Source organism: Lactuca serriola, chromosome 2 (genome assembly GCF_051521515.1).
Source record: "Lactuca serriola cultivar US96UC23 chromosome 2, Lser_US96UC23_V15, whole genome shotgun sequence".
Taxonomy (NCBI): domain Eukaryota; kingdom Viridiplantae; phylum Streptophyta; class Magnoliopsida; order Asterales; family Asteraceae; genus Lactuca; species Lactuca serriola.
Window position 1 is genome coordinate 228,102,704 of NC_136409.1, and position 23,653 is coordinate 228,126,356.

The 23,653-nt window shown below is 32.6% G+C and overlaps 1 protein-coding gene and 1 long non-coding RNA gene across 2 annotated transcripts; one reads left to right on the forward strand and one right to left on the reverse strand.

Annotated features, from left to right (window-relative positions):
• Positions 1–9,352: 9,352 nt before the first annotated feature.
• Positions 9,353–10,608, reverse strand: LOC145088777 (putative calcium-binding protein CML13). The gene is made up of 2 exons (XM_079027178.1): positions 10,066–10,608; positions 9,353–9,560 (listed from the first exon to the last, which is right to left on the reverse strand). Exon 1 carries the CDS (start codon positions 10,510–10,512, stop codon positions 10,069–10,071), a length of 444 nt encoding a protein of 147 aa, XP_078883304.1. The 5' UTR covers positions 10,513–10,608; the 3' UTR covers positions 9,353–9,560; positions 10,066–10,068.
• Positions 10,609–18,642: 8,034 nt separating this feature from the next.
• On the forward strand, positions 18,643–19,767 carry LOC145090849 (uncharacterized). Its single transcript, XR_013701783.1, has 3 exons — positions 18,643–18,821; positions 19,023–19,090; positions 19,712–19,767. It is a non-coding gene; the product is annotated as an uncharacterized LOC145090849 (long non-coding RNA).
• The last annotated feature ends 3,886 nt before the right edge of the window (positions 19,768–23,653 follow it).

Here is a 23,653-nt window from a genome sequence, read left to right on the forward strand (position 1 = left end):
TTGAATCTCTGCTCTAAAATCCTTCTCCTTGCTCCTTTCTTCTTCTCCTTCTTCAAGCCTTCACAATAGCACACAAAATCACTTAGAATCACTCAAGAACGAATTAGGGTTTTCTCACAGCTTTTGAGGGTGAAGGAGGCGAGATTGGGGGCTATAAGGTGGCTTAAATAGTGGGCAACCCGGGGATTTAGGGTTTCTCCCAGACGGACAGACTCGCCGAGTCCAGAATATGGACTCGCCGAGTCGCCAGCTAATCACGTGCTCGAAATCCCGACCCTACTCGGCGAGTCAGGCTATGAACTCGCCGAGTCCCTCTTGCAAAACCTCAAAATAAATACCAAGGAATTATCATACCGGAGACGGGTCGTTACATGTTGAACACTTGAACCTCTACCGAAATCGATGATCACAAAGTTAAAATTGATCAAAATCACTCAGCTTATCAATTGCAGATGAAGAAGAATCAAGAACATGAACTCGAAGAACACAAAAATCGTGAATTTAAAAGCTATGATTTAGCATCGTTCGATCAATGTCCAAATCAAATCGATTATCGGTTGAAAGAATATAAGATTGGAGATAGAATATCGATCAAATTGAATTGAAGAACAAGGAATGTTGTTTCATCGAATAAATTGGTAGAAAACAGGAACAGGTGAGATGATTTATGGATGACGTGAAAATTAAGCTAACCTGATCATCTTAAATTTAACCTAGTGACTAATCTACCCCTAATTAACTAATCAGCTAAATTAATTAATGTTAATCCCTTTTTTTTATGAGCCACAAGATCAAATTTGATCAAAGGCTAAGATTTGGTCCCCATATCTCACAAAATATAGGTGGTCTCAAATGAACCTCTACCTATATATATATATATATATATATATATATATATATATATATATATATATATATATATATATATATATATATATATATATATAGAGAGAGAGAGAGAGAGAAAAAATTCAGAAAATGACCAAAAACTATAGGTGGTTTGAAGAAAATAACCAAGGAAAAACACATTTCAGAAAATGACCAAAGGATCCGCACTTCAGATCTATTAAGCCCTCTGCGGATTTGCTACACCTCTGCGGAATGTAGTTTTTTTTAATTTTTTTTAATTTTTGACCAAAGGATCCGCAGAGCACCCTCTGCGGATCTATTAAGCCCTCTGTGGATTTGCTACACCTCTGCGGAATGTAGTTTTTTTTTTTTTAATTTTTTTCATTTTTTTTTCATTTTTTTTCGTTATTTTTAGTTTATTAATATTATTATTTTTTTTAATATACTAATACATTATGTTATTATTATGTAAAAATTTGACAAAAAAGGTTTTTTTTCCGTTTTTTTTGCGTTATTTTTAGTTTATTTATATTAATTTTTCTTTTAAATACACTAATTATTGTATTACGTTATTTATATATATTTCGTTTGTATTAGGTTATTTACAAAATCAGTTGAGTTAACTTTTACTTTATTCCATAGAACATAAAATACAAAACAGTACAAATACATTAAAAACATACATTAGCAGCAAACGTATTACATAAAACATTTCATTATTTTTAACCTTTTTCTTTTATCAATTTTTTTACATAATAATCACATAAAGTATAAGTGTATTTAAAAAAATAATATTAATAAACAAAAATGAACGCAAAAAAAACAAAAAAAAAATATTAAAAAAATTAAAAAACCAACATTCCGCAGAGCTGTAGCTAGATTCGCACAAACTTTAATGGATCCGCTGAGGGTGGATTCCCAAAGAGTTCTGTGGACTAATATCAAACATAAGTTTATTATTTTTAACCTTTTTTTGTCAAATTATTTACATAATCACATAAGGTATTAGTGTATTAAAAAAAATATATTAATAAACGAAAATGAACGCAAAAAAAAAACGAAAAAATGAAAAGAAAAATAAAAAAACAGCAATTCCGCAGAGCTGTAGAGGATCCGCAGAGCATTTAATGGTTCCACAGAGGGTGTACATTGATCTGTGATGTGTACACTGATCCGCAGAGGTGTACAGATTCGCTGATAACGGTTCTGTGGATTACCAAACAGTTATGTGGACTGATATCGAACATAAGTTCATTATTTTTAATATTTTTTTTGTCAAATTATTTATATAATCACATAAGGTATTAGTGTATTTAAAAAATATATATATTAATAAACGAAAATGAACGAAAAAAAAACAAAAAAACGAAAAAGAAAAAAAAAGACAGCAATTCCGCAGAGGTGTAGCGGATCCGCAGAGCAGCTAATAGATCCACAAAGGGTGCTCTGCGGATCCTTTGATCATTTTCCAAAATCCATTTTTCCTTGGTCATTTTCTTCAAAAAAAATCTTTTCTTTTTTGTTATATCACAAATTTTCTCTTTAAATATATAATCATAACTTAATATCAAGGACACTTATTGACAAACTTAACCTATCAAGGCATCTTGTCAGCATTAAATAAATAAAAAAACATACTAATATAGCCGAACCAATAAGTTTTTTTTTTTATGTATTAAGTAAAAAAAATACCAAGTTTGTGTTTTTGAACATTAAGATCATGAAGTCCATCATTAAAATAACATAATAGTGATCATTTATGAAACATTTCGGGTTAGGTTACAATTTAAAAAAATATCAAGAAAGAAGTAGACGAGATAATATATATATATATATATATATATATATATATATATATATATATATATATATATATATATATATATATATATATATATATATATATATATATATATATATATATATATATATATATAGACCTTAACAACATTTAACATTGAAGGATAACAGAAAATAACTGTATCAAGTGTCTACTTAGTGTTTTTGACTTTTAGTACTCAAACCTTATGGTAAACCTCTCAGTGGTAAAACTCAATTGTTGAATAATTATTCTCGACCTTATATTAGAAACAAACAATCACACACCATCTCGCATCTAAAACTCATCACATAATTTTTATCAGTAAGTGTAAATTTTTAGTGTAAACAGTAATTGAACTTCAACAAATTTAATTAGTTTTAAAACCCTAATGAGTATTCAGATTTATACAAATTTTCAATAATATATATATATATATATATATATATATATATATATATATATATATATATATATATAGTTAGGTTATTTTGTTTTTACTAACTATTGTGTACCAGAATACACAGATCTGGACCATCGGATGGAATATAATCAAATGTCATGATTTGAGGGTCTATGGTAGTAGAATAGGATAGCATGTACCGTATAATCACACAAATTTCAGCATAAGGGCATTTTAGTCAATTAACCTATATTAAAAAAGGAAATTTTTGGATTTTTAGGGATGATTAACTCCTTTATTTTTTAAAAATTTGAATATTTTAAATTAATTCAAATTTAAAAATCCGATTTTATTCTGTCAGAATGATAGAATGTCAACCATAAACTAGTAAATGTATTTTTCGATTTTATTCTGTCAGAATGGCAGAATGCCAAACATAAACTAGTAAATACATTCTGAAAGAATACACAAAATCGATTATTGAACTAATAATATATCAAAAAATTACATTGTATGATTGTGATTCATTGAATAATAACAAATATTCTGAAAGAATAACAAGTATAATTCTTAAAAATAACAACATTCTTAAAAAAATGAGTGTGATCATTCTTTAATTCATTATTCAACCCTTTCCTATCAGGTCTTCAAGCCATTCTTGAAGCCATTTCTACCAGAAATTCATTGCCAAGTAATTTGTAGTGATACACTTGTAAAACCTGCACATTAAACATACAAATAATTAACTACAATTCTATCAGAATACAACAAATAATATTCTTACAAAATAAACTATTCTGCAAAAATATTCTTTAAAAATTTGTATTATCAAGAATATACCCAACAAACAAAATAAGGAACTAGCATCAACCTATTCTGACAGAATAAGGAACTAACATTCTTCGGGTTCCCTGTGTTTCTTCTCGATATGCTCAATGTATTTAACTGCAAATTCTGACAGAATAAGAAACTAGCATCAACCTATTGTTATGAAAATGGCATCCAACCCTATCTAAATTGAGTTATATAGTTCTGAAAAGAATAAGGAACAAAGTGAAGTAAAAACATTAAAGATTTTTAACTATTTTTTCATTGAGGCATTTTATCGAACACATGGAGGCCATGACAGAATGTTGTTTCAAGAAATTACATGTGATCAGATTAAGCATATCATGCAGGCTAGCACCAAGTTCCTTTGGCATGGCTTCTAACAAGGGTATCAATGGACGAAACTGTGACCCATTGAAACATGTAGCTGCAAAGGAGACAGACATTGTTAACCGCATATGTTAATGGTGGAAAAAAGAAAATTTTGATCAGTTGAAACACACACACACACACACCTGGTTGGCCAAAACTAAGAGAATATCAACTATGCATTTTATCAAACACGTGGTGTGCTTCTTTAGTTTCTTCAAAAAAAATTAGTGATAGTCTTACCAATTCAGTTTCTTGAATTCAAGAAACAACCCCAAACAACCATGAGTTATATCCCATCCATTATCATAAATTTTTTCAGGAAAACCCAAACATCCAAATTTACATGGATTCAAATCAAAATAAGATGAAGAAGAAGATCACCTGTTGGCCATGGATGCAACACCGCTACCTCTTTTCCAAACAATCTATCCTCCAACCTTTCTTTTCCTTCCGTCGATCCTTGCTGCCAAATCGTTCCCACCTGATGTCGCTGAAGTCCTGATTTGATTGAAACGATTCATCAAAAATGGAAGCTAGCAGGTAAAGATTGTGGAGGGGGAGGAGCTATTTCGATTGGAGAAAGGATGCAAAGAGGAATACAAGCCCGATGTTGAAACAGATTGGTCGTTCGATGCAGACGATCGTCGTTGGAGGAGGCGTATGTGATATGCTATATAAGGTTATTAGGTCAAATATATTTACTTTATTTCCATAATTGCAGGATTTCAATTAAATGATTTCCTTAATTAAAAGTACAAAAGGTCCAAAATACCCTTTATTGATTTATTTAATTATTTATTATTTCTTGAATTCTCATTGGTGCATTTAGGCACACAATATTTGTTGAAAACATTTGAACCTAACTCTCTCTCTCTCTCTCTCTCTCTCTCTCTCTCTCTCTATATATATATATATATATATATATATATATATATATATATATATATATGCAAAAATTCAACAAATAACCATTTTACACCATAGAATCAAGGAACCATTATTTTTTCAAATTTTAGATTTTATTATTTATCGAAATTTTTTTCTAAAAATATCGAAATTCATAACCTTTTATCTTATTTCCATTGACATCAAATTTGATAATTTTTTTTTACTTTTTTTATTTGTTCAGATTCACATTATAAATCTGCACTATAAATCATTACATTTGTATAAATTCATTGTATCAATCTGTACAAATTCACAGTGTGAATCTGCACAGATTTCACAAGATGAATCTGTACAGATTCACAGTGTGATTCTGAACAGATTCAAAGTGTGAATATGAACAAATCATTTTTTTTTGTTTAAAATTTTAAATCAATTGATGGAGGATAAAAATTTATGTTTTAGTTTTTTTATGAAAAGTTTGCTCTAAAAATTAAGAAAAGATTGGTTTATTGGTTCTAAGGTTTAAAATGGTTCCTTGTTGAATTCAACTATATATATATATATATATATATATATATATATATATATATATATATATATAATTAATTAACATCATTTTAATTTAATATAAAATGTTACAATTAATAAATTTGACAATTAAGTTACTACTCTTTTTTAGAACGGCAACTCCAATATATTGTAGTCTACTCCTAATTTAATGTTAGTTCCACATATATCTTAGAAGAGATTTGTAGATTCAACTTTTTGTAGGGAGGGATCTCATTATACCTTTAGTTAAAATTCTATCTAATAATTAAATAAACTTAGTATGCATAAACGTTGAAATTTCACCTGTGTAGGAAATATTTTTGAGTTTGAAGAGATTATCACCAAATTTGGTGTAAAAATAAGTTTTGACGTTGGATTTTAGATTATCATATATAAAAACACAAAAGAGAAGTTATATTTTGAATCCAAAACTGTGATTGGTATGACATTTTCACATATGCATTACTACAGTTAATTCAATATAGTTAATTTTGGTCTCTGTATTTTTGCTCTAATAAGGGTAAGGATATAATAATCCACAAATGAGTTCATCGGTTGAAACATAGTTAACCTCCGAATATAATTTAATGTAAATACCTCATATTCACATCATCACATGTCACAGAGTAGAAGGGACGTCCAAATGCAACATATAATTATATTTGTTACATACTAGTTGTAATACCCGTATATTTTACGGGTTGATAAAAACAAAATGTTAAATACGAATGATTAAATGAGAAGTTTATTTGAATTAAAATTTGAAATAAGTGAAAATTTTGAGAAAAAAACATGCAAAAAATAAATTAGTTAAAATTATGTGTTCAGTTATTAGCCCCGTGTATTAAATAGGTTAATTATAATAAAATGTTAAACATAAAGGTTTAAACTGTAAATTTATTTGAAATTGAAATTTAAATTTTAAATTTTGAAATTAATAATGATTACTATAGATTTAATTTATGGAAACTAAATTAATGATATATTGGAAATGAAAAAAAATGAAATAAATGACAAGTGAAAAATAAATATATTTTAAAATTATGACAAAATGACATGTAGAATGACATGTGGCAAAATTATTCTTATTTATTATGATAGATTATTGGAAGTGTTTTTTTTTTCTTTTCAAAAAACTATTGTCTTAATTGTAGTAAAGCCAAATACAATAAATCTGAAAAAAATACATTCCCCATAAATTAAAACCGAATACATATCTTTAATAATTTTTAGACACAATAGTTTAGATAAAATAGAAAATTAAGGGAAATACCCCGCCATGTTTTTGGCGAAGTTTGTTTATTTTCCCTTTATGGTGGCCCCGGAGAGAAAAAGATCATCATACATGAAGGGTAAAAGGACTTCAAAATAAAAAAAAGCTAAATCTCAATAATATCGACTCATGATGATTTTGATGTTTATGGGCATAAATGATGGGGGATAATTCACATTTATTGCCACAAAATCTCAATGATGATTCTTGTTATATCAAAGTAACTCTCAATGATGATACTTGTTATATCACAGTAACTTTATTTACATTCCTTTGAGGATGACTATATTGTTTAGTTTATACATAATAGTTGTTTAAATATACAATAAAAAGTTAGTTGTGTAATATTAAACAAACAACTCTATTAAAATGGATTATAATTTATAAGAGATAATATTTGATGTGATTATTTTAAAAGTTGTTATAATTGAAAAGCACTTGTTCGAGGATAAAAATAAATCACAGTTTTTTTAGGACTTAACTAAAAGATACTATATTTTCGAAATGAAGCTATTTAATCAAACGGTGTTTTAATGTATGTATACTTATCCTTCGATCATCTAATTTCATATGATTTTTTTTTTTTCTAAATTATCAACAGAAGTACTTCTCGGTAACATGTAAAATCATATTCATCAACTTTTGTACTAGCATTTTTACCAACATTTGTACCATCATTTTTACTAACATCCAAAAACAACATTGTCACATGTAACAACTTCATCATCACTAACATACTTATAAGTTTCTTGGTCCACTTAATGAATTTAAGGTTGCAGTGTTATTTCATAGGCATGTCCAAGAACACATTGACATACCTTCCAACGGGCCAATCAACAACTTCATAGGCATGTCTTTCAAAACGAAGCCTGACACATCTAAATACATCAAAAAGAATATTAATCATATCAGGTCGGTATTTGAAAGACAAGAGCTCTATACAATATACCGTACCTTCCCAAAAAAATTTCAGACATGCATTGCGACAAATTGGACATATCTCATCAACTGAAATAATAAAATCGTGTAGTCATACTTATGGATAGTAAGTCATTTCACTAATTACATAGAGGCCTAAACCATCTACTGGGATCATCAGAAGAGCATCATGAGCATGAGATGCTTGTAGACACTCAAAAACTACTTTCTACCCTTACAAAACTTTCGTTATTGGGTTAGCCATACACTTCACATGTTTCTAGCGATTCACATGGCATCATCAATAACTACTTTCTATTTAAAAGTTAAGTCAAAATGGCAATAACATATCCTCAACAATTTTACTAAAAATGACACTCATCAATCTATTTTGGGCTTTATGGAAGGGTGGTCATTGTTAGTAAAATCATTAAAGTCGAGCATACACATGTAATTTGACGTTTTACAAGGATATAAAACGAACATACACATGTAATTTGACGTTTTACAAGGATATAAACATATTTGAAAGTTTACAATGATATAAATGGAATTCTTTTTTTTTTTTTTTTTTGGTATTTGAAAAAAAAAAAAACAAACTGTTTAATTAACAATATAATCTTTATCCATGGCCATATAACTCGTGTAGGAATTGATCAAGTTTGGCCCACAGTAAAGCAAAGCCCAGTTCTTGACCCTTCCACGCCTCCACGGACCAAGACCTTTCCGGATCTTTTTATATTTTATTTTAATTGTTTTATCGGTTTTCATATTAAGTTTTATTTCATTGTATAATATACTGTTTTAGTATAATTTTTACAATGTTATTTCGCGTATGCTTGTAGTTGAACATTTTTTGTTAGCTTTATGTATTTTATTATCCATATAGTGATAAATATATACGTTATAACTTATAATTCAATATTCTGGTGTCTTACAAATAATTATAGTCTCATTCTATAGGTGAATGAAAAACCTCTTTCAATAACTACTTTTTTTTTTGAGAAATAAAATAAGACAACTAATTACATTAATAATACACATGATTCAAAACAATGGTCATTCTCTTGGACGAAATAATGATTATATAGATTCAATTCAACCATTTGATTCATAACAATTGGTATAAAAACATTCGATGGAAGCTTTGATATTGATAGAAGTATATGAACTCAATTCTATGCAATCAAAGGTCAAATTCTTTGAGATTTGAGAATCAAGATGAAATGGTAGCAATGGAGGATATGGCTTATGTTATGGAAGTTGGTCAAAAGAGTAGAAGTTCTTTGTATACATGGAAAAACAGATTTTGTGATTTCCAGGATTCACATTCACAACACAGCAGTGAGTTAATACTTATACATGAAAAAAAAAAAAAAAAAAAAAAAAAAAAGATGAGAGACCAATTGTTGTGTAACATCAGTTAAACCTATTCACAAGCATTCAAGTGGCATTGGCAATAATACCCTCTTTTCATGATTAGTTGCCCAAACTCCAAACAGTAACAAACTGTTTATGAAAACTAGCAAACACCAAATTCATAAAGAAGAAGAAGAAGAAGAAAAAAAAAAGATAGAAAATTACCACACACCAAAAACACTGCTTCTTAATATCAGATAAATCAATCAGTCCACCTCCACTCACATCACAATCACAACAACCTGCACAACAAATTGATTATTACATCATCTCAATTTCTCTACATGAAGAAGCCAACCCTAGTAAACAACTTTTCATTAACAATGCAATTGTGATTTCTTAATTACGCATTAGTAGGTTCTAAGCAGTTATGTAAAACTACATCTTTCTGAAAACTCTCTATGTGCATACAGCTTTCTTTTACGATCGTTAAAAGGGAAGTGAAATATCAGATGAGCAAACATCTAACTGTACTAATAGATTTTGTGAATTTGTATGTAATTACTTTGTGTGCAGATTATGCAACTTTACTAATACTTGTATATGTGATTCAGTGCAACCGTGCTACATTCATAATATGTAATCTACTAGCCTTTTCCGGCATTCCCAATTATGCAGCTAGATATATTATATATACTCAATAAAGGAGCTTCATCGTAATTAGAACAAAAGTGGGGAAAAGAACGAGAATATAGTAGCATTTACACACCGGAGGGAAACTGCAAAGGAAGAGAAGGAAAAACTTACAAATCATTTAGCAACCATCCTCGCAATGAAGTCCTCATACTTGATCTTCCCGTCAGATCCGACATCAACCTCTCGGATCCACTCATCAAACTCCGCGGGTTCAAGCTTTTCCCCAATGCTCGTTAATATGTGCTTGAGATCGGCAACAACAACATATCCAGTCCCGTCCTTGTCGATGACCTTGAACGCATCACGGAGCTGCCGATCGAAGGGTTCAGGCTTGAGATGCTTTGACATTAACTCAAGGAAACGTTTGAAATCGAAGGGAGAAGTGAGTTTTTCTTCAGCGATTATACTCTTTAGTTGAGCTTGGGTAGGGTTTCCGCCAAGAGAACGCATAAGGATTCCGAGCTCCGATGGAGCAATCTTTCCGTCGCCGTCGGTGTCAAAAAGCGTGAACGCTTCTTTCATAGAAGAAACTTGATCGTCGCTAAGATCTTTCCCCATTGTTGTCGTTTAACTTTTTTTTTTCTCTCAACTATCCAACCTTAATCCTTTCTGTCTCGATTCTTTTTCTGAACCTTTCACCTGGCAACTGCAACTGGCAACATGAACACGTTTCGTTTCCCCTCCGATTAGGGCTAAAATTTGGCCCAGTTTGTTGTTTTTGGGCCTAATTAGAATATCAATGGGCTAAGTTGTTTTTATTTTAATATGGCCATATGGGTTTAACTTTTATATTTAGAACAAGATAAATATAACTAATTTATGGATCATTAAACAATTTTAAGTGATATGGATAACCTTCGGCCTAGTCTGAACCAATATTTGTTTTGTGTCATACGTACCATTAATGAAACTTTTATATAAGTTCTTTTTCGCTTCTTTATATTTGATAATAATAATTTAAATTGACAAAAAGAATATAATAATGATAAAAAGGACAGGTCGAGTAGATTGGGTGATATATCAGAACAGCAAATTTTGAAAATATATTGAATATTAATTATTTAAAAAAGGAGGTGAGATTTAAGTAATGTTTTTAAATGTATCTAAGTTGATCCTGTGAGCAAGAGCATATATTGATTATTAAATAGGAATATATTCTGAAAAGGTGAAAAAGGAGGGTGTGGTTTACTTTTTCAGTAGTGTCTTTCACTCTTTTGTGTTCTTGTGATTCCCATTTCCCACTTATGCTTATGTTACTTTACCAAGCTTTGGAGATGCCCTTTACTGTCCCTATCTATCAAGTAAGTGCATGCATGAATGTCAATGGGGCCTCGGGTTGAAATTTTTTATTCATAAAAATCAAGAAACATTTGTCATCCATGAACATTTAGAACCCTAAGATTCAATAAATTTATGCTAAAGATGAACAAATCAAACGGATTATAACTCTTAACTTTATTTGATAAACAGATAGAGGCCTGTAAAATGTAGTGTCCTTTTATATAACTTTGTCTGTATTCGTTCAATGGACTATGACGTCTAATTTGAGGATTCAACTATCTAATCCAATTAAGCTCTTGCATACAATATGGTGTCATAGGAAAAACAAAGTAGATCATTATGGAGAGTATGTTGCAATGCCTATATTGGAAAAAGTATGTCTAAAATCTAATGGTTCACTTCTTTAAATAGAGCAATAAGTTTACCGGTTATCCTTCGTGGGTAAAATCGTAGATATCAATGAAAAATTACAACATGAACAGTTGAAGAAATAGGAAACCATATGTATTTTATTTAAGAGAGGCTATCCACAAATGAACAAAATCAACAACCAAAACAGAAAAATCAATGATATGAAGAATGTGATAATAGATGAACCGGATGCATTAAGTGAATAGGATTTTCAGAAAATATTTTGCCTGTTAATCGACCCGTTTTAGAGCTTTTTGTGTGAAACCAAGTGATTTTTTTTTTTCGACAAAACACATATTCAACTATGACTGAATGATTCACCCCATTAAGTGGCCATGAGACACACCGCCTAGCTTTCACTAAATTTGTTGCAATTTGTGAAGAAGTTTTTGGATTTCTATGTGTTTTTACTTGGTAATGTAACGAACATTATATTAGATTTTTAGACTCCAACAAAAATTGTGACGATATAGAAGTTATATTACATCTTCAAGGTTGTGGTGTGAAGAATAATATAATATATGGTGGTGTAGAATGGGTGATGACCACCACAGTGGCCGGCCTAAGTAAAATAGATAAGTGGTGGTACCATAAATTAACAAAAAGGCAAAGCGGGTCCATATGGAGATTTTTTTTTTTTTTTTTTTTTTGTGGTTAAATGAACTTTTTTGTCATCATTCCTAACTTTTGATTCACAAGATTAGATTTTAAAAGGTAGAAGCTTTTATGTATAGATTTTTTTTTTGGTGATATATAAAATAGTATCCTAGAAATCTCGTTAACTCAACTGTTTTTTTTTTTTAAATAATAAATATAAGAACGTCTAATAAAATTTTAAACGAATATATAAAACTGAGATAATTATTCATGCTTTATAAAAATCAAGTCATTATACAGTTAAATGTGTTTAACTAGTCATGTTTTTTACTGTTTCAAAATGCTATTTATTTATTTAATTTTATTATATCGATATCAGTGATATATTTTCTTGCTTATTTATTTTTAATATATATATTTTTTAATATTTGAAATAATGCAGTTGATTTTTCTTTTAAGGTCGTAATCTTAATTGTTATGGTTTAGATAAAAAAAGAAACGTGTGTTATTATGAATTTATCATTCGGCCCTCTATAAAGCACGTATTATAATGATGCTATTATTATTCATTAACAGATCAATAAAGACAAAATTATGTTTTGCATAGTTAAGCACGTGCCTTAAAAGCAACAATCGTTAAACAATTCACAACAAAACCTCTTTTTTTTTCTTGAATTTAGTTTTAAACTTATAATTTCGATTTAAGTGTAAAGCAAATATAGATTTAATCAAAATTTCAGTTTCTTATTTGATAAGACGCAAACACACATCAACTTATGTTGAAGCAAACTTTTTCAAGCATCAGCCTAGTAGACTTATCGATAATTATAAACAAAATTGACTTACAACCTTCATTCTTTTTTTTTTTCTTTCTCATAACTACCAACTTATTTGATCAACCAAAAATAATATTTTTCTACCTTTTGTTCATATTCATCTCTTTCTATTCATATAAAATAATTACACATGAAATCAATTAATTCTTCTGTTAATCTCATCTCTTGATTTTGATGTTTGTCTTAATCTACATAATATGAAAATAGATAGAAACAAAAAATAGAAAAATAATTATTCTCTTTGTCAAAAGATAGAAAAATATTTGATTTTTCTTTGTCAATATGATGGTTTGAAAACCAAATAATGAATTGAAGAGTGTGAGAACTACATTCAATAAAGCAAGTTTGATTTGAGTTCTAGTCGAGTTTGATCAAAACTAAGATTTTTCGTATGTTTGACAACTAACTTTTGAAAGTTTTAACGAGCTTTTAACTTTAAACTTTTTATGTAAATACTCAAATTAAAGAAAGAGTTACTTGAAATAGCTAATTTTAAAAACTTTAATTTTAAATTTTATATTTTATGTAATTTTACATATTTGAAGAACTCACACCTGCCAACACTTGGGGTATAGACTTTTAAGTTCCAGCTAATTTATATTTTTGATAGATAATAGTTTTTTATTTATTGTTTTGGAAATTGAGGGAAAAAGATTTAGGTTTTTTAGGTTAGGAGGACAAAAGAGAGTAGTTTGGAAGGGCATGTGTGTCTTGAACAGGATGAGGCATCAGGCATGCAAAGGAGTTGCTTTTCTAAGCATCGGCATCGTATGCCTTTCGGTATCTTAAATTCCTCAAATCTAGACAGTAGACACTAGACACCCTTTTATTTCGATTCCCTCACCACTTGGATCAAAAGCCACGGTTTGGATTAATCCTCATTCAATCCAACAAAGAATTAATATTATATAACATATTTCTACTAAAAACATTATGTGATGTTGAGAAGAGATAATATGCATCACCAAATCATTTGCAAAGATTTGTTGGATGGATTATGCACCCAAGAATCTTGTCGCTCACGAAAAGGTTAAATGGATTTTTGTTTATAAAAGCTAAAAAATGGTTATGATATTTAATTATTATTATTATTATTGTTATTATTACCTCCGTAATATTCATTTGGACACATGTATATTTTTTATATTCAATTATTATTTTTAAATGTCAATTAGGATAAGAAAAATGGTAGACTTCATAATATGTAACAAATAAATCAAAAATAAAATAAAAATGGTTGGTTAGCAGGAAATGAATAGAATTCGAGATAAAAGGATTCTAATTCATTACAATTCATATGTTTTGTTGGACTTAAAAGAAAGAAATGATTCCTAAATTAAATAAAATTTCCACCCTATGGAGGAAATTATATTCTTTCATATTTGGATGCAAAACATTCATACTCGTTAAAGAAAGTGACCAGATTACAAAAATACTCAATTTACTTATCAGAAAATCATCACCCTCCATTACTGCCACCAACCGTTACAACCACCACCGTCACCACCACAGTTGTGGTCGCCACCAGTCAACACTGCTATCACCATCACCACTACCATCACCCGCCACCAATAGTTATAGCCGCCACCACCACTACCACCACCACGGCCACTGTCGCCGCCACTACCGCCGCTACCGTCATCGCCCACGCCGCTGCCGAGATTTTACTATTTTTATAATTTATATAATGTATCTTTATATATAAGTTAGAAAATAAAGTAAAATTAAGCAAAACCGACAAAAAGGGTAACTCTGTCATGTTACATGGATTCAAATTTCATTTCCTATGAGCCAAACAGAATCTGAAATTAAATCTACTTCCATTGTCTGCCAACCAAATAGGATATGTAATTGGATTCAAATTCCTAACAGATTCTTTTTCCAGTTCCAAATGCAATTCCTTTTGAATCATTCTACGAACCAAACAACACCTAAGAATTTAACAAATACATGAGTTACCTACACAAAATATACGAGAATGTTACTAATGTTAACACTTTTTGAAATATACAACCACTATATATGTAAAAAGAATTACACTACCAGTTTAGTGGCAAACACATGACAAAATCTTAGGAGTAACATACATGATCTTAAGACTGGCACGCCGGAAAATTTACATTACACTGAAAAAATTTCCAAAAAATTTACGTTGTGCTGCAAAATTTAAGGGTTACACATGCCACCTCGGAACCCCCTGCCCATGACTACCACTATCCAAATCCCATAAAAATCAGATAAAATGAATGTATAAATTAGGTAACCACCACCGATGGTAAGGGAATTGCTTTCGACGATTACCTTCGTTATAAAACAACTAGGATAAATAAATAAAATGTCTTGTTTAAGTGTCCACAACATAATGTCTTGTGGAATTTTTTCAAGATGTAATATGAAACATCCCAAAAATCATAACCAAAAATTTCATTTTTAATTATTAAAGAAACCATAGTTATTAAAATCATTTCATCCAAAAACATAAGTCATAGTATCAATCAGAGTATCATATCAAAACATCAGAGTGAACATCCCATGCTAAACATCGTGGTGTGTGCAATGCAGTCATCTCGAGCTCTTCCCTTTGCTACCGGAAGTACCTGAAACCAAAAGTGAAAACTGTAAACACGAAGCTTAGTGAATTTCCCCCAAACTACCACACATCATACACATAATCATGTTACTGGGAGATACGGGCCCTGCCTACACTCAAGGAGATACAGGCCCCGCCCGCACTCGACTAACTAGGAGATACGGGCCTCGCTCACACTCCGTTAACTATGAGACATGGGCCTCGCCCACACTCAGCTTTCAATGAGATACGGGCCTCACCCACACTCAGCTATCTATGAGATATGGGCCTCTCCCACACTCAGCTATCTATGAGATAAAGGCCTCGCCCACACTCAGCTATCTATGAGATACGGGTCTCGCCCACACTCAGCTAACTAAGCACACATACAAGTATCACACAAACAACAAGTATAACCCAAAATCTATCAATCCATTCCATACCCATACTCAAGAAATGCTAACATATGGGCCCTGCCCACACTTAGCTAGAAATCTACACACATAACATATATGGGCCCACATTGGTGCATTCGACCCGTTCAAAGCAAGAGGAAACTCACCTCAAATGTCGAATGATAGCTAAAATGTCTCTGCTTGGAATCAACTATACTCACTCCTTGAGCCAAAACAACCCCTTAGATACCATTCCATACTCATAACCCTTAAGGGTCATCTATGGTCAAGTCAAAGTCAAAGTCAACGCTCTGAGTTCACTCAACTTGTCGAGTTTTCCCTTTAACTCGCTGAGTTCCTCCTTCTCCACATAAACGAGACTCTCCTAGTGCAACTCGTTGAGTTCCCTTGTGGACTCGTCGAGTTCCTTCAACAAATCGGGAACATTCTCAACCAACTCATCGAGTTCCCTAATGGACTCGTCGAGTTTATCATTCTATCAACCCTTCTTATTGCATTAAGCCCTTATTCTTCAAATCCAAGTCTCATATTCCAGATCTAAAATGGAAATGCCTCTAGAAGGGTGAAGTTTCCAACTTTACCCATCAATACCTTTCCTAATGAGATTAAGTTCAAACCCTAACCCAAAAGGCCAAAATCTTCATCCAAAGAACACCAAAACTACAAGATTGACCATGAGGTCATAGATCTAGACTCTAGGGACTAAATGATCACGTAAAGCCTTAAACTTTATCCATATGCATGACCCATAGAAGCTTCAAAAGACCAACATGATGGTCTAAAGGTTGTATGGGACCTTAATGGCCATAAAGTTGGCACCTTTATGCCATGAAAACCCCTTAAGGCCCTAGATATGACGTGTTCACCACTTGGGACATCCAAATCCCAAGAATTACATCATTTGGACCAAAATAAGCAATGAAATTCAAAAATGGAGATCTAAGTGACCACAAAGCAAGGTTAAAGCTTTATACCAGTAAGATGGCATGGTTGAAGCAAGGGTTCTGGATCTATAAACTCCTTCTTGTGTCCTCAAGCTTCTTCTTCTTCCAATGGCTTCAAAATAGACACTAAAATACTTGAAATAGCTGACAAACACTCATAATAGCATTAGGTTTTCGAGATTTACGGTTTGGGACTTGGAGGCTGGAAATGAGGCCAACATGAACGGTTTAAGGTGCTTAAATAGGGTGCAAACCTTGGAAATTAGGGTTTCATCCTTGTCAGCCTACTCGTCGAATGTGTTACTTAAATTATGCGGCCTTTGTGATCTCTACTCGACGAGTTTGGGGCTCTCAACTCATCAAGTTGCTCTATAAAATGGAACAAATTTAAGTTAAATACGTACCAAGAACCAAATGTTACATAATATTTACCTAATATAAAAAATAAAAATATAAGATAAAAATTGAGAATAAAAAGAGAAAATCATTATTAGTGAGACGTAATTATAAAAAAGGGCTAGTATGATTGCTCACCCATGAACTTCCGCATTTAGTTTTAAATGGCCACCCATCTTTTTTTAAAATCATGGCTCATTAGTTTCATTTTCCGTGTTAAATAGGAGAATATCCCTAAACTAAAGGGGTAAGCTGGTTGTAGATCCTACCTAACTGTAACGCCCGGGTTTTCAGGGCTAACCATTTTTGTCAATGTAATAGTCTAGGTCAACTATTGTAACTCTTTTTGAAGTAATAAATATAAAATATTTGAGTATTATGTGAATTATGTGTGTTTATGTGTTTATTATTTAATTATAAATGTATAATTAATAAAGAATAAAAATGAGCGTCAAAATTAAAGTGTGAGATAATCCTGATATCTCTACATAAAGTTGTAGAATACGTCTCAAGGTTTCCGTACATATAAAGAATGCCGAAATCCGAGCTATAACGAAGAAGTTATGGCCCGCCGAAGTTTTACGGCAAAACCGGCACGACACCGGGAGACGTAAATAGTGAATTTACGATAGAAGACTTTTTAGCCTTATCAATCTAAACAAAAGTCGTAGAATATGTTAAACTAAGAACATCGATAAAAAGAACGCCCAAATCTGACTTCGTATGAAGAAGTTATGATTTTTCTAAGATTCGGCTTAGCAGTGCACGGCCTGAAACTCGAATTTTAGTTCGAGCGGTTTTTGGCTTACGCAACGTAAATGAGAGTTGAAGATCTCATTAATAGGAAATCAACGGTAAAAAGACAGACAAAAACAGAGTCCGTATGTAGAAGTTATTAATTTTACGCAGACGTTTAACAGTATAATCTCCTTGTACTGTTAAATTTAAGATCGATCGAGAATTGGCTGACGGTGTCAAAATGAAAGTTGTAGATCTTATTATTACCTACGCGTGGATATAAAGAACGTCAAAAACGGAGGTCGTATGTGAAAGTTACGGATTTTAGAAGTCGGAAGTGTGCTGTGCGAAAATGGGTGATGTGGCACAATCTTGGCCATTGCTTTCTCCCCAAGGCTTGCCACCAGATGGTGACATGTGGCACCAAGTTCAGCCACATTTCACCCTATAAATACCACCTCTCCCACCCTCATTTTCTTCACACATTTCCCATTCTTTCTTCTCTTTACTCTCTCTCTCTCTCTAGAACTTCTCTCTAGCCCCGAAATCCCCCGAAAAGCCTAGGGAACCTCCCTAGCACGAGGCGGAAGCCCCGGAGTGCTCGAAGGCTCCGAGAAGAAGAGCTTTTCGGCTCGGGAACGCTGCTCCAAGCAAAGCCCGGTTTTCTATAAAACCCGCTGTAAGTGAGCTACGCCTACACTATTTTTAATATAGCTTTTATTTAATTATAGTAACGTTATTAGGAACTTATAATAAATACTTGGGCTATTATTATGGGTTATATAAGTATTTTTTTGACGCTTATATAATAATAATAATAGCTAGACTATTAATTAGTCTCGACGAATAATAAACTAAACTCTAGTGGTAATAATACTAGGTTTCGTCGAAGAAAATTCTTTTTAAGAAGCGAAGCGTTGTCTGAGTTCGGAATCACCACCTTTTCAGGTGAGTGCATATTTACTTTCAACTTACACATAGATATGAAGTATTTAATATAAATTACGTGCTATTTGTGCATATTATCTGAATACTTGCTATCCATGCTTGATGAACGTTTTATACATGTTTTCAAAGATTTAAATTGTATATGTATTTTATATCTACAAAATGTGTTGGGTAAAACATGGGTAGATGTAATAGTTGCTGTGTGACAAAATAAAATAATGAGAGGCCTCGTTATAGATGTTATTGATGATCCAGTCATCTAGCGGAGTATAGATGACGACCACGGACTATTCTAGACAGTCCAGTGGAACACTAGCAGGCTCGCAACCTGTAGGTGTTTATTTGAACTGTGTGCTCACCAGATGTACTCCATCCCCCACATGGTTGCCTATTAGGACATTTATTGCTGAGGAATCCCCTTAGTAGTAGTGTCCGTCCCGATGATGATCCTTAGGCTAGGTCCCTTATGATAGGTGTTTAGGGACGTAAAGTGAGGATAACGGGAACGGGTAATCGGGTTATTGTTGATTGATGAAATTAATAAACTATTTATTGTGGGTTGAAAACCCTATGTGCTCACCAGGCTCCCAAGCCTGACCCACTCAGTTTTATGTATTACAGGTAGTGGCGCTTGAGAATATATATGATGTTTGGACGAGGGATTACGGATATAGGCCTGTAGATATGAAATAATGTAGTAAGGCTTGTATTGTACTGTTTATGCTTTTGATCTGTACGAACATGACATCCCGAGTCTTTTAATGAAATACATTTCTATGGAAATGCTTTTGATAAATCTTTATCATATTATTGTTTTGGGACAAATTCCGCAACACTTTTATTTAAAATGTTACTCTGATTTTTAAACAAAGCATAAACAAACCGGTCTTTTCTGGCCCTGATTTTGGGGATGTCACACTAACAGTATCATACAGTCAACAAGCAAGGCCCTACTAGTCTAGCATACCATGAAACCAAGTGTCCTACAACTACTCACACATAAAAAGGAATTATCATAGTCAACTAGCATGTTTGTACTCTAAGATTACCTAAATCCTACCATATAAAGGATATAAAACGTCACGCGAGGTGTAATGAGAAGACTTACCAGAATCATAAAACCGAAGAAGTACAGCTACACTCTCAACTCCTTACACAGATCAGACTCGCGACCCACGTAACATTAAATAATGGTCAAACCTCGGTCTATTACCTAAAACCTTCAAGTTTGACTCAAGGTCAAACCGTTAAAATCCATAGGTCAATGGTCAACAAACGTCAACGGTCAACAAATTCAATGACCACTGCATCGTGGCAATTCCTTTATCACGCCTCAATCCAGAAAAACTAAGACAATAGTGAAGCAGTGCATGAACACATTACAGTCCTTCCTTGGCCACTTAGCGGTTTTGTGTAACACCTGTTTCCCAATGTAAGTCCCTAATTTGCCTGTGTATCAGTCAGATCCGTTTGATGGTGCAGAATCCCAATCAAACGAATGATGTCAGATAAAAATAAAATTGAAGGAGAAGAAGAATAATATGAATCTCTATATGAATTGATTAGAATTAAAGTTCCAGATACAAAAGATTCACACAAAATGCTCTCTGGCTGTAAACTCTCTTCTCTCTGGCCGTAAAATCCTTAGGGTTCATCAATCTATTCCTCACACCCTAACACCTATATTTATACTAGGGGAACATGGGCCGGAAACACATGGGTCGTAAATGAGTTTACGGCCGTAAGGTGTTTACGGCCGTAAGGTGTTTACGGCCGTAAACTCAGCCGTAAACATGACCATAAACTCATAAATATTACAGAATTATACAATTGCCCAGAAAAGCAAAGTATAAACCATATTTTGACCCAACAATCTCCCCCTTGGTTTATAGCTTTCTTTTCTTAATTGACCCAACAAGCTCCCCCTAAAAAGTAGCTGGCTCTTCTTGTCAATCTTCAATTGGAGCTTGGCTTCAGGTTTAACCTTCGATTTCTTCAGAGCATCAGGATGAACATATGAATCTTCAATGAATGACTTTATCTTGAGCACTTGAGGTTTTCTTCAGAATTTGGCATTGAATGCACATTGGGTGAGGAGGCTTGACGTACTAATTCTTGAAACATGGCGCTTTCAGCTTGAGAATCTTCAGAGAGAACATCAGAGAGAAAAAATCTTTTGGATCACTTCAACAGGTTTATAGATAGAAGCAGACTGATTGAGGAGGCTTCAATGCAATCCGTCACATAATCTTCAATTTCTGCTTCACCTTGCTTCTGGGGTTGAAAGATTGAATTTGAAAGAATAATCTTCATTTCTTGCTCCTTTGAATGAGAATTCTTCGATGCTCACGGACAAAGCCTTTGGCTCGGAAATCTTCAACACAAACTCCATGAGTCTCATCTATACCTGAAATCACTTTTCAAGACAAAACAAAACTAAAAGAAAACTTGGCACACAAATTAAAATAGAAACAAGAATATTTTTGGATTTTTCATATTTTCTGAACAAGAAATAAAACAGAAATAACACTATTTTTTTAATTTTTTAATTTTTTAATTAATTTTTTTTTAAATTCTCCCCTAATATTTAAATTAGAAGAAACTATGACGAATTTAACAAAAATAAAAATGATATCTAACTTTAAGAGTGATTTGGGATCAAAGTTTTTAGACAACCTTTATCCACTTGTCGGTACCTTCTATCTTCACGTCTTTGTCTGGTCGATCGTCGGTATTGTGGTACACTTAAACATGAAAAATTGTGACAATTTTAGGACATACTAATAATTGTAAGACAAAGTGATCCTAAGATCCTAGATATTATATATGATCCTAATTTCTTAGATACTATATCTTAAGGACCATTCATCTGACGACGACCAGGGATATTGTTGTCCACCTAAATTGAGCAGCGAGATATATAGACAATATGTATGAGTTCAATTTTAAGTGTACTGGAACGTGTTTCCCGCTTCCTGATATGCCCCAGCCATCAAGAACTTCCAGAGTACTCCTTACACCGGGTGAGCAGACAACCATTCAGAGAGAGGATAGATTCATAATTCTATTACTAACTACTTCAAAGGGGTTGAGAAGAAGAAGGTTGCATATGCTGTGTACCAGGTCGGATTAGAAGTCGCGCAAAGGAGACAGCATATGGCTAACAGATAAGAAGTATTTCACATATATATCCTGCAAAGAAATAGAGTTGCATATGTTGTGTACCAGGTCGGATTACAAGTCGCGCAAAGGAGACAACATATGGCTAACAAACGGAAAGAAAGAAAATGATATTCTACAGACCTAATTTATCGGAATTTACCAGTCGCCCCATCCAACCGGAATTAAGGACAGAATCCGCACATCGAGGAAAAGTTAAACCACGGTTCCAAGTACGGGTTCATTTAATGTGACGAGTAGATTCCCATATATATCTCCCTGCTCAACCTATCCAAGCGTCGTATTGTCAGGATGAATGGATCTAACTAGGTCAAGATTTGTCAAGTCTATAAATTTCCTAAGTTCAGCTCTGCCTAGTCATGTCCATTTAAAAATTTTTGTGCCTACCGACGCATCAAACCATAGCATAGACCCTTCAACTTTGGGTACGTTATGCAGACTCAAATTGCCTGTTTTCACTTGATAATATCACTTCCCAAAACATCTCCCTCAAGCACATTTCATAACCAACATATATTTTTTTTTAATTTTCTGATTTTCTAATGTTTTTTTTTAAAAAAAAATTAATTTTGTTTTGTTTTTATTTCTCCCCCTAAATTTGTGCATAGGAGAGAAACGAAAATAAATGCGCAAATTTAAACTATCCTAAAACAAAAATTAGTCTTTAAAGCGAATCAGCTTAAGAAAAACTCAGGAGTATAGAGAAGAAAACGCAAACCGTAATTCACCGATTGAATCTGCATTCAGAAGGTCTGAGAACAGCAAGCATAATCTCATAACAGATCCGAAAATTCTTTACGTCATTAAGCACTAACCCCATGAGTGATCCCTTCCTTTCTTTCCTTCCCGCAAAGGACACATACTCTCAAGCAAAGGTCAAAATGTTGCACAGTTGAGAGATGTCCCCTATTATGTGCCTGGAGCAGCCACTACCAACAAACCAAAGTCTGATGATATGCCTCCATAGCTGCTCCAGCACAGAGCGGGATCAGTTGGTCTTTGGAACCCAGTCCATTTTAAAACTGGGTCGACCTTTGTCATCAACACACAATACTTTCTCCCATGACATGTCCTGCTTATCACAAACAGAAGATGTAGAAATATTAGAATCATTAATTGATTTGGGAGTTTTCACCTTTAGTACCCATCTATATTTGGGTTTAACCCATTTCTTGTTCGATCCGATGGGTGCCTCAGCACTTGATTTGGAACTTGAAGTCGGCTGCCGAGATGAATTTGACCTAACCAGTCTTGGCTTCACTGCAACATCTCTTGGATTGGGCTTCTTGGCCGACGTTCCCTCCTTGTCCTTGGAATTTTGATTCTTGGCCTTGTGAAATTGATTCTTGGCCTTCTGCGCGTTCCAATCGCTATTGTCTGAAC